The sequence below is a fragment of the Poecilia mexicana genome, unplaced genomic scaffold (assembly GCF_051168715.1).
Source record: "Poecilia mexicana isolate PSO_F unplaced genomic scaffold, ASM5116871v1 scaffold_5, whole genome shotgun sequence".
Classification (NCBI taxonomy): Eukaryota; Metazoa; Chordata; class Actinopteri; order Cyprinodontiformes; family Poeciliidae; genus Poecilia; species Poecilia mexicana.
Genome location: NW_028263374.1, coordinates 5290648 through 5304494, shown reverse-complemented (window position 1 = coordinate 5304494; position 13847 = coordinate 5290648). Strand labels below are relative to the sequence as shown.

The 13847-nt window shown below is 41.1% G+C and overlaps 1 protein-coding gene across 5 annotated transcripts in view; it reads left to right on the top strand.

The window, feature by feature from the left end:
• Positions 1-13847, top strand: part of sulf2a (sulfatase 2a) — an 89918-nt gene that overhangs the window by 61458 nt on the left and 14613 nt on the right. For all 5 annotated transcript variants that reach the window (XM_088005397.1, XM_088005398.1, XM_088005396.1 and 2 more), the window contains exons 3-5: positions 6611-6875; positions 12712-12951; positions 13052-13203. In XM_088005397.1, coding sequence (XP_087861523.1) covers positions 6680-6875; positions 12712-12951; positions 13052-13203 — 588 coding nt within the window. In that variant the 5' untranslated portion in view covers positions 6611-6679. The remainder of the gene's footprint in view (positions 1-6610; positions 6876-12711; positions 12952-13051; positions 13204-13847) is intronic.

The following is a 13847-nucleotide window of genomic DNA, read 5'->3' as shown; positions in this document are numbered from 1 at the left end:
CTCTGCTTGTGGATTCTGTTTGATTCTGTTCTGTTTTATATGGAAGCCTTGGTCTTGGTGTCTAGTTTAATGCTGTAGAAAATCCATCTGCAGTGGATGTGCTTGGTCTTTGTACTCTTTAGGCTGTACTCCTAAAGTTTTTTCCCTTTTTTTTTTTTTTTTTTGTTTTCGCCCACTTTTTTTTCTCCACTTGTATTTTCTCAATCTTTTTCTGTCTCGGAGCATTTGAGATGGAGATGGAGAATCCAGGAGTGTGGTTTTATGCTTGTGGGCTGCTGGCTCTATATTTTGCATGCATCGTGAAACACAGCTGATTAAATCGCAAATGCAGAGTGGTTTGCCCTTCTTTAATAAGAAATACACGTGCAATTTGCTGGCTTCTATCGAATGCTGTCTATAACTTTTGAATCTCAGGGGGGGGGGATTCGAGATTGGGTGAATCAAACTTTCTCTTTCAAAAGGCAGGGTGTTTTATTCATGGGAAGAAAATTACATCTGAAAAGTATGGGAAAAATTCACAAGCTGCTCTCTTTCTCCCTCTCTTTCTCTCTCTCTGTGTCTCAGCTTCCTCATATGGACTCTGATGCAGATGTGTGTAAAGTAGCTGCGAGTTGATCCGGTGTGTGTTTTCGTCCCTGCACGCTTGCTGCTGTCTTACCATCATGCCCATGCTGTGACATGGGCAGCTCTGTTGTCACTGCATTCATAATTTAGTCTTATCAATAAATGATGGACGGCATTAAGTTTTCATCTCATGATGCAGCGCGGCCGTCTCTTAGAGCCTCTTTACAAGCGCATGACTGAAGAGCAAAACTTTCCCTCTGTGTTCTTCCGTCCACGCATCACTAGGCATTAGTATAACCTCAGATGATCCTGGTTCCTTATCCATGCTTTTAGAGGCTGATTCCCTCTGATCTCATATTCTGCTATAGCTAACTCCCACAGCCCTTCCTCTCTGCGAGCCTCTGGCTTTTAATGAGTTTTGCTGAGAGATATATTTACTCATGTTGTCTGCTGCTTCTGTCTAAAAGGCAGAACCCCCTCCCCCACTTTCATTGCGTCCCATCGAGCTGAATCAGCATTGTCGTTTCACAGTTCGGTTAGCACAAAGAGCTGATGTGGATATAGCTCTGTCAGGGAAAACGAGCTCGAGAATCATCCCAGTTTTCAGGAACGGTTTTATAAACGCTTGAAAACCTTCGTGCTGGTCATGTTGTCGGAGGCTGAGAGAAGCTGGAGCATAAGGTGTTGCTGGTCTACAGCGGGGAAGATAAATATTACATGTGTCCATGTTTCTCTGGGTTATCACATTTTAAACCTGGCTGTTAAATTACAGCACTTTCAGTAACAACCAGAGTAAACCCCAGCAAATAAAAAAGATCAAAGGAAATGAGACCATAGATTATTAACCTTACTGGAGATGAGGAAAGCTCCAAAAAGATATGGAAAGCCAAAACGGTAGCTGAAACCCTATAGCATTTAGAAAGCAATCACAACCCGCTCCAGTGCAAACTGACATTGATTTTATTATAATTAATAGTACTTGTTACAAAAAGTCATTTTTCTTCTTTTATGCACATTTAGCAGTGCATACATAAGGATGATTGACAGCGCTAAGACCCTCCTCCTTGGCTCTGTTTGGTTGTTTCTGACCAGGAGTTGCCCACAGATTATATGTCTCATACTATCATGACATAGTGACCATTTGTAAAAAAGAAATGCATATATATATGTGTGTGTGTTGCTTTAAGTGGAAAGAATGTAATTGCACCAAAAAAAAAAAAAACAAACAAATGAAACAAAAACATTTGTTTCATTGGTTTGAAGTTCTCCTCTAAAGCTCTTTCCCAATGGAGTTGAGAAAAATAATCAGTTTTTATAGTTCCAAGTTCTGCTTGAAGGACATCTCGACAAGCTAATGACGTACGGGGAGAATTGGACAAAATCTTAAGAGGAGCTCAGAGTGACTTTGGCACAATGAGGTTTGAAGGTGTGAAAATGTCAAGATGACTCCAACATGTGGGACTGGCAGATGACGTAGAGCTGAGTGGAGGATTAGTGGAGCGACGCATTGGGACGTTTTTCAACAAATCTGAACATGAAACAAGGGTGGAGTTTTCGGCGATAATCTCAAACACGCAGCCTTTGAAACTCTCTGCTGGCTTCAGAGAACATAATTAAAGAGGCTGGAAAGGCTCGCACTTGAATTCAATTGGAAAAAAAAAAAGCTATTTAAGATTTGAAAGCCCACCAGATTAATTCAAATGACTAATTTTTACATACAGGAGATGGTTTGAAGTTTTCGTTATCAAAAAGTACCTTCCTAAATATTTAATAAACTACAGTAAATGCTCAATAATTATTCTCTGTGCTGTTTGTTTTTGTCACACATGGTTTAAGGACCTTTTTATGTTAATTTTATCGCCATCTGGCCTGAGTTTTGTGTCACTATCCCTGTTAGAAATTTGTTTGCTAGGAAAAAATGTTGACATGTTCAAAGCTCATTTTCCCCACTGCACACCAGCTGTCCTCCTCTGCATTTCCATACATCTCTGGAGATGCTGCGCCCTCGGCATGGTCGGACGTTGTTTTTATCTGCTATTTTTTGTTTGTATGTTTCATGTATCATCTACTGCACAGTCGGATAAACAATTTCTGCTGATAAAAGATGGAGGGGAAGAGCAAACTGGGAAGAAATAAGTCCATGTGTCAGCTGATAAAAGCCTGAAAATCCAATTAGCGCTGAGTATCAGGTGGAAGAAGACGGCTTTCACCGGAGTTAGGCAAGGAAATATTCACAGCCGTAAAATGGATGTACTCCCTCATTTACATATGAGGCCATTGATAGATCTTTATAAAAAATATATATCTAAATACTTTCTTTGAAGACGAGAACTACAGTTTTCCCTGTAGAGCAGTGCAGATTTCTGCTTTTTCTTTTACAGTCTATGGTTTGCCCACATCAGCTTTTTGAAACGACTCAAACAAATATCAAAGGCAAGCACTGCGCCTTCCAACATTCACAAACCACTGAGAATGAAGGAGCCACTGGCAGAGGATGATCTCCACATCGACACAAATCCACCCTCGATTCTCTGTGAAAATGTATTCGCAGCTAAATATAAACGCAGCTAGTTAAATGGACAGTTTTCATTATTTTTATTTCTTTAACATTGGATCATCTTTTCTCGTTGGTACCTTTTCTTTTTTTTTTTATCCATCTCTAAAGATGAAAGGAAGATCCAGGCAGGCAGAACGGATAAAAAAAAAGGGAGCAAGGACATTTCCAAACAGCACATCGCCTCGGGTCAGAGATCAGATGTTCCCCGGGGGAAGAGGCTAGCGCGTGCCCCGGGTGTTGGAAACCAGAGCAAATACAGCCCTGTCATACATTTTACCTCAGACTGTAATGTACACAGTCACACAGTAGATTTGCATGTGTAGGTGTGTGCGATGCAGAGCCACAGAGGACGGGGAAGGAGGAGGGACGAGATGTAGATGTTGGTGCAATAGGGAGGTCCTTAATGAGCCCAATCCGGACACTATGGAGCAGAATCGGTGCTGGAATGCAGCGCCGCCGCATTCACAGCGCAATAAACCTGCTGGGATCCTGTGATTAAGCGCAGCAGTTTGTTGGATTGCTGGTGAAGTTGTGTGAAAAGCTTTGAAATGTATGTATCTTTTACTAAACGGACATAATCTCACCCTGAAAAATAAAAGTAGAAAACTCAACCCTTCATTTGGAATAGGCACATCTGCCTCACTTTTTCCTCTTGATGTCCTCCTACAACATTTCTGAAAGGTTGGACCACACCGGCAGAGGGATCTTTGATTATTTCTCTAGGTTACACTCTTGTATGCTCTCTTCTTTCAGCTAACCCCTGTGGGATTTGGGTCTGGATACTTATATGCATGGAAGAAGGATGACTTTGTATCTAAATCAATTATACGCCCTTATTCTGCTGAAAGGCTGGTTGGAGTCTCATTTTTAGTTTACTGCCAGAATCCACCAGATTTGAATTTACAATAATTTGGTGATTTTAAAAAGTTTATGAAGACATTCACTTTAGTAAGGTTTCCAGGGTATTTTGAAGAGAAACAAGCCAACACCACCACACACCCTCTACCGTACCTAACGGCAAGCTTGACTTGACTTCATCCTTTCTTTCCTGAAAAATGCCTGGAGTGTTTAGTTACTGAAAGGTTAACTTCGGTCTCATTTGACCACAGCACATGGTTCCAGGTAAAGCCTACATGGATCCATCGGTTGTGATCAGGGATAGACACAGAAGCTGTTAAAGGGCCTGCCACTTTTTCCTCCAGATAAAAAAGTGCCCTACTGAAATCTTTTCTTCTTTTTTTTTTCTTTTTTTTTGTGTATTGTATAGAGCCAAAAACAGCATAGGACTATTGATTTGAAATATGGAGATACCTGATGTTCACAGTATCAAACTGGTGGATACACTTAAGCACCTGGTTTCCAAAATGTCTACCGCTGGTTGCTATGGAGATTTTGTTACCCATCAATATGGTGCTAGCCTCTCCCAAGTCCTTTGGGGGATTTGTTTTGCCTCTGTGACCATCGGGCCGCTCTCTGTGTAAGAGAAATGCCCCCAGAAAACCAAACGTCATAGATCATTAATTAGAAGTCAATTTGACAAAACATAAAAGTAAATATTAATTTTAAAAGTAACTCATTAGATTATTGTATTAAGTATTGTATTGTATTGTATTAAGAGTACCAACAATTGTTTAGCTAGTAGTTTTGTTAAAGATTTCCCCCCCGACTTTATAAATATACTCAAATACAGGTTGAATTTTTCTAAATGGAAAAAAAGAAATAAATGTGTGAGATTCTGCTGCTGCAATAAGATACATATTTCCATTTAAACCATTTCACACTTGGTGCCAACAAACCTGTCTGCCTCTGAATAACCGAATAGCCCGTGTGCATCCAGACTCAATTAAATATGTACATTTGTTCATTTTCTGCAGCTTATCAATGTGCGAGAGACAGTATGCGAGAGTCTCTCATACACACACTCTAAAAAATATCCAGACCCTCACCTCTCCATGACAGCGGAGCATCTCAGCAGACACGCAGATGCTGCATGATGTTAACTGTGCTTGTAGCTGCGGTCGCTGGGTCGTGTCGCAGCTCCAGCTATGTGTCATCATTAATTAGACACAACATTTGAGCTTCCTTTTTTTTTTTTTTTTTGCTGTCCCTTACCCATTGGATGGTGTGAAACACCAAAATATCAGCTTATTTAAAAAGTGTGTTAATGGGAGGCATTGATTTCAGCAGCTGATAAAAATTAGAAAGGTAGGTTCTTGTTTTATATTTGAACACTACATCATACTTTATCTAATTCATAAAAAATATACTTTTAATGTCTTATCTTCCATATAGGTCACTTCTGCTTCACCATTCAGCAGCCTAGCAGGAAAATAGACTTGTTTGGCCTTGGTGCTCCCTGAACAGTCACGTTCAGGCGCATCTTTTTCAACTGTGGGAATTAGTGATGTAGCACATATTATTTTGGGGTGTAGAAAATCTAAAACATCTCATATTTTTAGGATTTATGAAAAAAAAAAGCTGAAGATAAATCCAATAAACACCCAAACCTTTGGCACCTAGCATAGCGCTGTCTATGTCTATGCTAGTAGCTAGCCAAGCTTACATTTACACTTCTTACAATCAAAAGATGCATGCAGACATAAAATTCTCACTATATATTAGTGGAAGACCCTTTTAAATAATATATAGAAAATATTTTAGCTATATTTGTTTATTAAAGTATTTTATTTGCTTGTTCTTGTACTCGTTCTAGACATTTATCTCCAGCAGAGCGGGCAGGAAGTAAAGGGCAACATGAAATTGATGTTGCTCAGAGTTGACTCAACAACCTGTTTGATTTTGTAACTTCAGTTAGATGACCAAAGCCAAAGCAAAATTTTTAGAGATTCTAGCAGTAAAAATAAAATATAAAAGAAACTGGCAACAATTTTTGGTGGTTCATTTAAACAGTTTTGTTGACTTTACATAATAAGAATTTGTCACTTTCTTAACATATTATGATTGTGTTTGTATTAAATTACAGATATCATTTTTATGCTTTAATGGTTCACAAATATTTCCATTTTTACGTACACTGATTACTTGCCGGTACTTAAAATTAGCATTTGTAATTGTTTTCCTCTCTCCTCTCAATCTCACCTGCTTTTCTCCTCATGTTACTCCATCACCTCCACCCCTCCTCCTTGAACCCACACCGGCCTGCATCCCTCCTGTCCACAAAACCCTCTCAGGGAGAGGTGAGGCTTGAGCTGGCCCGAGTCCCAGGCCCATTAGCCCCAGCCTGGCAGCCATGTGCTCATCACCAGCGATCATTACAGCCAGCCAATGACACCACTCTAATGCATCATTAATGATTGATTAACGAGCTGAGCTCAGCCCAATCGGGTGCATTTGAGCGGAAGAACACCCTGTAATGGCTGCGTATGGCTTGCATCTGCTTATTTTTTCCTTGTGTGTGTCCGTGTGTGTGTGTTCATCGGTTTTAAATGTTTTGTTCTTATTGTAGCCCTCCTGTGTCCTGTCTCACAGGCTGCAGAGAGATCTGTCGACTCCCCATGTGGTGAATGAAGGACTGAGGCGGTACTGTACGCTGAAAAGATGGCAGGGCGACGACACCCTGCCGTTCCCCCTCTTCTTCTCCTACTTGTCTTGGTGGGAGTTATTTCTGAGGCGCAGGGCTCCGGCTACCTGTCTGGGTTTCGCCTCAGGTCTCGCTTGCAGAGGGACCGCCAGATGAGAAACGTCCGGCCCAACATCATTCTTATTCTCACAGATGATCAGGACATAGAACTGGGTAAGATGACTTCTGTGGTTGTACAGTTCTGTGGAAAAACTATTTACCCCCTTACAGAGTTCTCCTGTTTTCACATTTTTTGGATTTTTTTTTTTTTGCAATTGCCCACCTTGTAAAATCAAGAAATTAATCAATTACCCACATTTCTAGTTTAGTTTCACCAACAACTCCCAGGCCTGTTTCACCTCAACAAAGCCTCTCTAACAAAATGAACCAGGTGAAAAGACCTTAAAAGCAGCACATCTTCCCCTGATTTGAAGAAATTTAAATAAGGGGATTTAAATCTCTTTAAACCCCCTGAATTAAACAAATAATTTAGGGCTGAAACAATTCCTCGAGTGATTCAAGTACCTCGAGTATTAAAATTCTTCGAGGAAAATTTACCTGCCTCAAAGCTTCGTTAATTATATTTTATTATTTAGCGCACCGTGTTCTAGCTGCAGCGCTCTCACTTCCGTCTGAATTGTTGATGAAAGCCAAGTGTTGGCAGCATAAAGTCCAGCTTTCAAGTTTGACCTGGGAGGATTTTATCGATTCATGATTATGTCGGGGGACCAATAAGCTCCTTAGAATGACTGCCATGATGCCTGGAGCTTTTCTCCTCCCGGAGCTGCTGCCTGGTGCCCAGCGAACGGTGGGGACGAGCGATGAAAGTGTATTTATACAGGTGAGCAGATATTAACACTGCGGGCTGCTGCGCATTAGATGATTAACGCAAGTGTAGCTTTACGGATGAACCGGAAAATTTATTTCATATCATCCCGGTCGCAACAAATGGGTGGCGGAGCTCATCGTGGCGGCACGTAGCTGATAGATGAGTTTCTGTGTGCAACGAACTAAGAAGTCAAATCCCGTCGCTAACATGAACACAAAAGCTATAAATGTCTGGGCAAGGTGAGAAATCATCTGTTACACTGACTGGAGATCAATACATAAACAAAAAGCTGGAGTGTTGACATTTTTTTTATAAGTGTACTTCGAAAGTGAGTTTCATATATATATATATATATATATATATATATATATATATATATTATATACAATGTGCCAGGAGTTAGGCGTTTTCTCTCGGTATACCGAACCTGGAGCGCCCGAGCTGACAGCTGGCGGGGAGCTGGCTGTTAACGCAGCGGTAGCAGACAGGTCCGAAAATGTCAGAGCAATATTGCAATTAGGTGATGTATTGATGAACCGAGCAGATATTTGAGATTTACACACTTACATTCTCGCCTAAAAACGTTGTACCAAATCACGTTGTGTCATTTAAAGTGTTATAAAGCTAAATAATTTGTCGCTATTCACCGCCATTGACGCTCTGCCTGAACGCCCAGTTGGAACCCGCAATGAATTATGGGATATCGTGGGCCTTGAAGGATACACCGGACCCATCCTTCAAATCTGGGGAAATGAAGGACGCATTTGAAGGATGCATTTGAAGGAGTCTTTGAATTCGGACAGGCCTTGTCGCCACGCTATGACGTAATCGGCCTACAAATCCGTCCTTCGAAGGATGCAGACCCTGAATTCGGACACAGCTTAAATGTTCTGTTCTGTGTGTTATTTGGTGTTAAATCTAAAACATGAAGTGGCATTGTTGTCAGTTGCTATGGCAACGAGTCTGCGTAGCTTGGCGAATACAGATAGATCACTTTGCTGTGGATCATAGCACGAAATCAATACCTACATTTCTAAGTTTCACTGAGTTAACGCGGCTATGGATGACATGTAAATGATTAGTCCTTTTGCCCTCCGGCGTTGTATGCCTGCGCGAAATTTCCGTACGTCCAATAACATGCATGGTGTCTAAGTCTTAAGTCAGTGCCTCACCAGCAATGAACCTCACCGCACGTCACTGCAGAAAGTAGTTTGTCAGAAACGTTCCTCATTCCTGATTCCAATGCCAAAACCCAGGGGAAAAAACATGCTTCCGGTCAGGGAAGTTTGCTTCACAGTTGTGGAAGGTTTGAAAAGGTAAGCATCAAACTCATCGTACTCTGTGGACTCGTCCTTATAACTACTTATTTCAAAGGTGATTCCAGGAATCCACCACTCCTGTGGTGATCAAATATCCAGCGCCAAAAGTCAGGGGAAAAAACATGGTGGCTGCGACCTGTTCCATTTTTAAAATCCTTGTAAAACACAGTGCTAATTGTCAAAGAGCTGCTTGTTTCGAGATCCAAGCATTCATAACCTCAGATGTTCTTTGATCTATGTCATAGATCTATATCAGATCTATGTCATAGATGAGGTCATAGCTAGAATGAGTCTCTGTAGTTCTGGAGGAATGTCTTGCTTCTGATCGTTGCTATGGAAACGGTCAAATCAGTTCTACATGACTCAAACTATTAACCCTTTGCAACTGCGTCACTTATTCATTCGAGGCGCCATGACGAACTTCAGAAGGGTATATTTCAGGAGGCTAGGGATTAAAACGGGGATTTTAATGGTTAAATATTAAGTTTAGATTGACAACGGTATATTAAAATCATTAATTTAAGTAGGATTTTTCATCATTATATCAGGTTTAAAATTTTGAATTATACTTGACTTAAAAATATCTTAAAAGTAAATTAAATGTAACTTACAAACATTTGCTACTGCTGTTGTAAATTGTGACAAAGCTTGCTTGCTTGGAGAACAGCTACAAAGAAATTATTTTTGGTTTAATAATTTTACACGTTAGCATAGAAATAGAATAAAGGATGATCCCAAAGAAATGGTGCTGCCGCTCCATATTTGAAGGGTTGTAAGCGACCCAGTCGAACACATTTGTTCTGTACGGTGTGGAAACATAAACAATAGACAGAACACAATGTCTTCCAGCTTTTTCTGTGTAACTGAGAGCTTGACACCAACAGTAGCACAGCATCAGCAACCCACATTGCTCATAGCCGGGAAGGAGATAAATGAGTCCATTTCTATGCTTTCCTGTAAACTGGTTATGAGTCTGTTGGTTTTTCACTTTTCTTGTATTTTAACCATTAAACCCAAACAAATGTTTATATCTCTTTTTTTTTTTAAATAATAGTAGCTTCTCTCTTATGTCTCCATCAGATGAGCAGCATCAGCAGCTTTTGGTGACATTATTATTAATAATAATTAGATTATTTTTGAATACGGTGCAGGATTTAAAATGAATGATGAAGATGGTCTATGTGTCTACTCTGACCTGGGAGAGATGTCTGTGGTTCCCTTCTGGACCTGTCACCCCATCAACCCGATGTGGAAGTCTAGCTGGGCAAATGCCTTTCCATGCGATTCAGCTTGATTCTCATTTCCCTTCAGTGCTCTGTCTGAGATTTCTCCCATTGACCTCGGTATCTCTGGTAGAATTTCAACCGGGCCAATTGGCGAACAGAAGGAGAAGTTGTGAACGATGATATCGATTTTCTGGGCTCTTTTAGGGTTATAACCTGTTTGTAGCTTCGTTCACTGACTTCTCAGTGAACAAAGTCTTTCAGTCTGTCTTGGCCACTTCTCCAAGCATTGAGAAATTAAAGTCGGACCAAGAAGAATGTTTAAGACATTGTATTGCTGGTAAAGATGGCATTTGGCTTGACATTTCTATCTTGGGATGGTTTGCATTTTCTGGTAAGCTTCATTGCATAGATTCGCTCATGATCGAGCTGACACATTTTATAAGTCACGGCCAAACGCCAGCAATTGGGTATTGTAATCTAATTCTTTGAAACTTGAAGTTCACACCTCCATTAGACAATCATTTCTCAATAGCCGAGGGTCTAGACCCCGTGTATGAAGCAAAACGTAAATCAAGGAGCTGTTTTTTTCCAGGCTAGTGGGACACAACAGATAGAAATTGATCTTAAGTATGTGTGCATCGATGCGTGTCTTTGTCAGTGACCCTTGGGACAACCTGTGAACAAAAACCTCCAGCAACCGTGGTAACTGCGGCCATCAGACCGCAGAAACCGAGTCTGAGAGGCTTTTCCTCTATCATACTATTTTTTTGCTTCTTATTTAGTGGAAATATTGATGTTGATAAGACTTTCTCCAAAATAACCTTTTTCAACCTTTATAGGTCCACTGTTGAAAATGAGGCTCTAACATTCACAAATGACATTAAAATAAAATCCAGTCCCAACATCTGGTTTGAGGTGATTCCTCTGGAAGCTGTTGGAGTAAAAATATCCCAACTTCAGAAGATGAGCTTTAACCTAACAGAGCTCTGTGGTTCCTCCTGTCAGTATGAGAGTCAGGGTTAGGAGGCGCCATGTTAGAAAGAGAAGTGGAAGCTGCAGGATCTTCAGCACAAACAGGTCATGATGCTAGGCTACTGATTATCACTCTGTCTGGACACAGGATCAATAGAACCAGTTTAAAAGCTAAAATGAATGGTTATATGGCAGACATGGAAAACTGAGATGCACTCCATGCCATGATGTTCAGGATTTAGGTCTCATGGCATCTCAAGGTGTCAACATTGTAGCCAGTGGGCTGAGGGAAATACAGCTCCATTTTGTAGCAATTCAAGAGCTACACAGCTGTGGACAGCAAGATGTTCAACCTTGTCAGATCTGTCAAAAAATGAAAAATATTCACCAACTGAACATCATGCGAACAGTGGTGTAAGTGTAAAAGCCTCAGAACCTGGAAGACATCTTGATAGAATCATGAATTATGCTCTCTACCACAAAATCCTCACAGAAAGACCTTAAGCACAAGCTAGACCTAGATTATGCAGAAAATCGATCAATCCACAGCACACCACCTAGTCCACCTGTGAACGGGTAGAAATCTTCAAATGAAGGATTTTGAAGTAGGCTAGCCAAAGTCTGTACTAAAGTCTCATTGAGATGCTGTGATCTGACCTGAAACACGCTGTTCATGCTCCAGAAACCCTCCAGTGTGACTGGATTTAAACAGATCTACAAACACTGGGCCGACATTCCTCCAACCTACTGGAAAAGACGGATTGGCAGTGGTTGTGCCAAATGTGCCACAATCATTTATCAGAATTAGGAGCAATTACTGTTCTGTATCCCACCAGGTTGTTTTGAATAGCTTTTCATCTTAATAAATAAGATGAAGCATTTACTCAGAGGTCATCTTTCTTTGGATTAGAAAATCTGCTTTACAATCTGAAACATTCAAGCACGAATAAAGGAAGTAAAAAGAGGAAATCTATAATGTGTACGTATAATTCTGTCTCTGCTTTTGTTCTGCTATTTTAGATATTCTGTCCATGTCAGTCAGACAACATTTGTAAGAGAAAACCGACCTAAGCTGCTCCCTGGCAACGTAACAGCTGGCTCAGTCCAAGTCATGTTTCTCCCCGTTGCCAGCTCCATTTCTGACATGAATTAAGGCCAGCCTATGGCTTCCATTGTCTGATTGCCAAACTCCGGCCATCTCCCTACCCGCTTGAGTCCTTTAGCAACATATTGGATTGGAGTAGCAGCATAATGGCCTCTGTGACATCTTTTGTCCTTGTGTGATGGCAGCGAGAAGGCAGCCATTGAGGGAGGAATTTATGGTCAAGCATCTGTTTCCCCAAACAATCACCATCAGTCTGAAAAGCCTTGGGTACATAGAAATCCAAATGGGTCACACTTTACCAAAAAGGTTTATTTCCTCACTTAAGTCCAGCTCTTTTTTCTCCAACTTTATTCCCAATAATTTTACCCTCCCTTTTAATTGTATATTCACATTTTCCCAGCTGTGCTTCTAGAATTTCCAGATTTTTTAAATTAATTTTTCTCACCTTGGGTTCTTTATATTTTAGCTGTTAGCCTTTGAATGTAACCCTGCCAGCCCCGCCCAATATTAAATCCTCTTTTTTTTTTTTCTTCCTCCCTACATCCCCGCTCTCTCTCAGGCTCAATGCAGTCCATGAACAAAACTCGCCACATCATGGAGAAGGGAGGCACGCATTTCTCAAACGCTTTCTCCACCACCCCCATGTGCTGCCCGTCCCGCTCCTCCATCCTGACGGGGAAGTACGTGCACAACCACCACACCTACACCAACAACGAGAACTGCTCCTCGCCCTCGTGGCAGGTGCACCACGAACCGCACACGTTCGCCGTGCACCTCAACAACTCTGGCTACAGAACGGGTCGGTGCTGCCGCCGTGACGGCCTTCGCGTTTTTATCAAAGTCCTGAGAACTTGAGCAAAAACGACTTTTAACATCTTTCCTCCTGATTCTCCACCCAGCGTTCTTTGGAAAGTATCTGAACGAGTATAACGGTTCCTATGTGCCACCTGGCTGGAAAGAATGGGTGGCGCTGGTGAAAAACTCCCGCTTCTACAACTACACCCTCTGCAGAAATGGAGTACGGGAGAAACACAGCAGCGACTACCCAAAGGTATTGATACTCTATTGTTGTTGCAAAATGCTTCTTTAACTGCCCCAAAACAATGGCCTACTTTAGAAAATTGGTTATTATAGTATAAATTTTAAGCACTTCACATTTAGAGACTATTGTTACTAAACACACAGTATTGGGTCGTCCACCCAAATTAATGAATTCATGTGTTAGAAACGTATGAATCGGCCATGAAGTGCTAGGATATGTATAATCAGAGAGCAGGGTCAGAGGGTGATAAGTTGCTTAGTGCCTATAGATCACCAACTTTCTGCAGAGTAAATGGCTTCACCTGGTCCTCAGATTAGCTCAAGAAAGGCGCATAGAGAGAGAAAGAGTTTCCATTGGGAAAGCGGCTACATCCACATTTTACATTTCAAGGTGTAAGATGAATTGTTAGATGCAGTGGTGTGAAGGACATTACATTTGGATTCCACAGCAATGGAGTGGCGTTCTTTCCTGTCAGTCCGACAATCTAACGGAGGAGTCCTGGTTTGGCGTTGATCAGGGGAACGGCACTTACCTGACTGAACATGTTAAGTTTGGTGGAAAGAGGATAATGATATGGTGTTGTGTTCACTCCCTTAACTCCGGTGAATGGAACCATTAATTCTTTGTAAAGCATACAAAGATAAATTGGATAA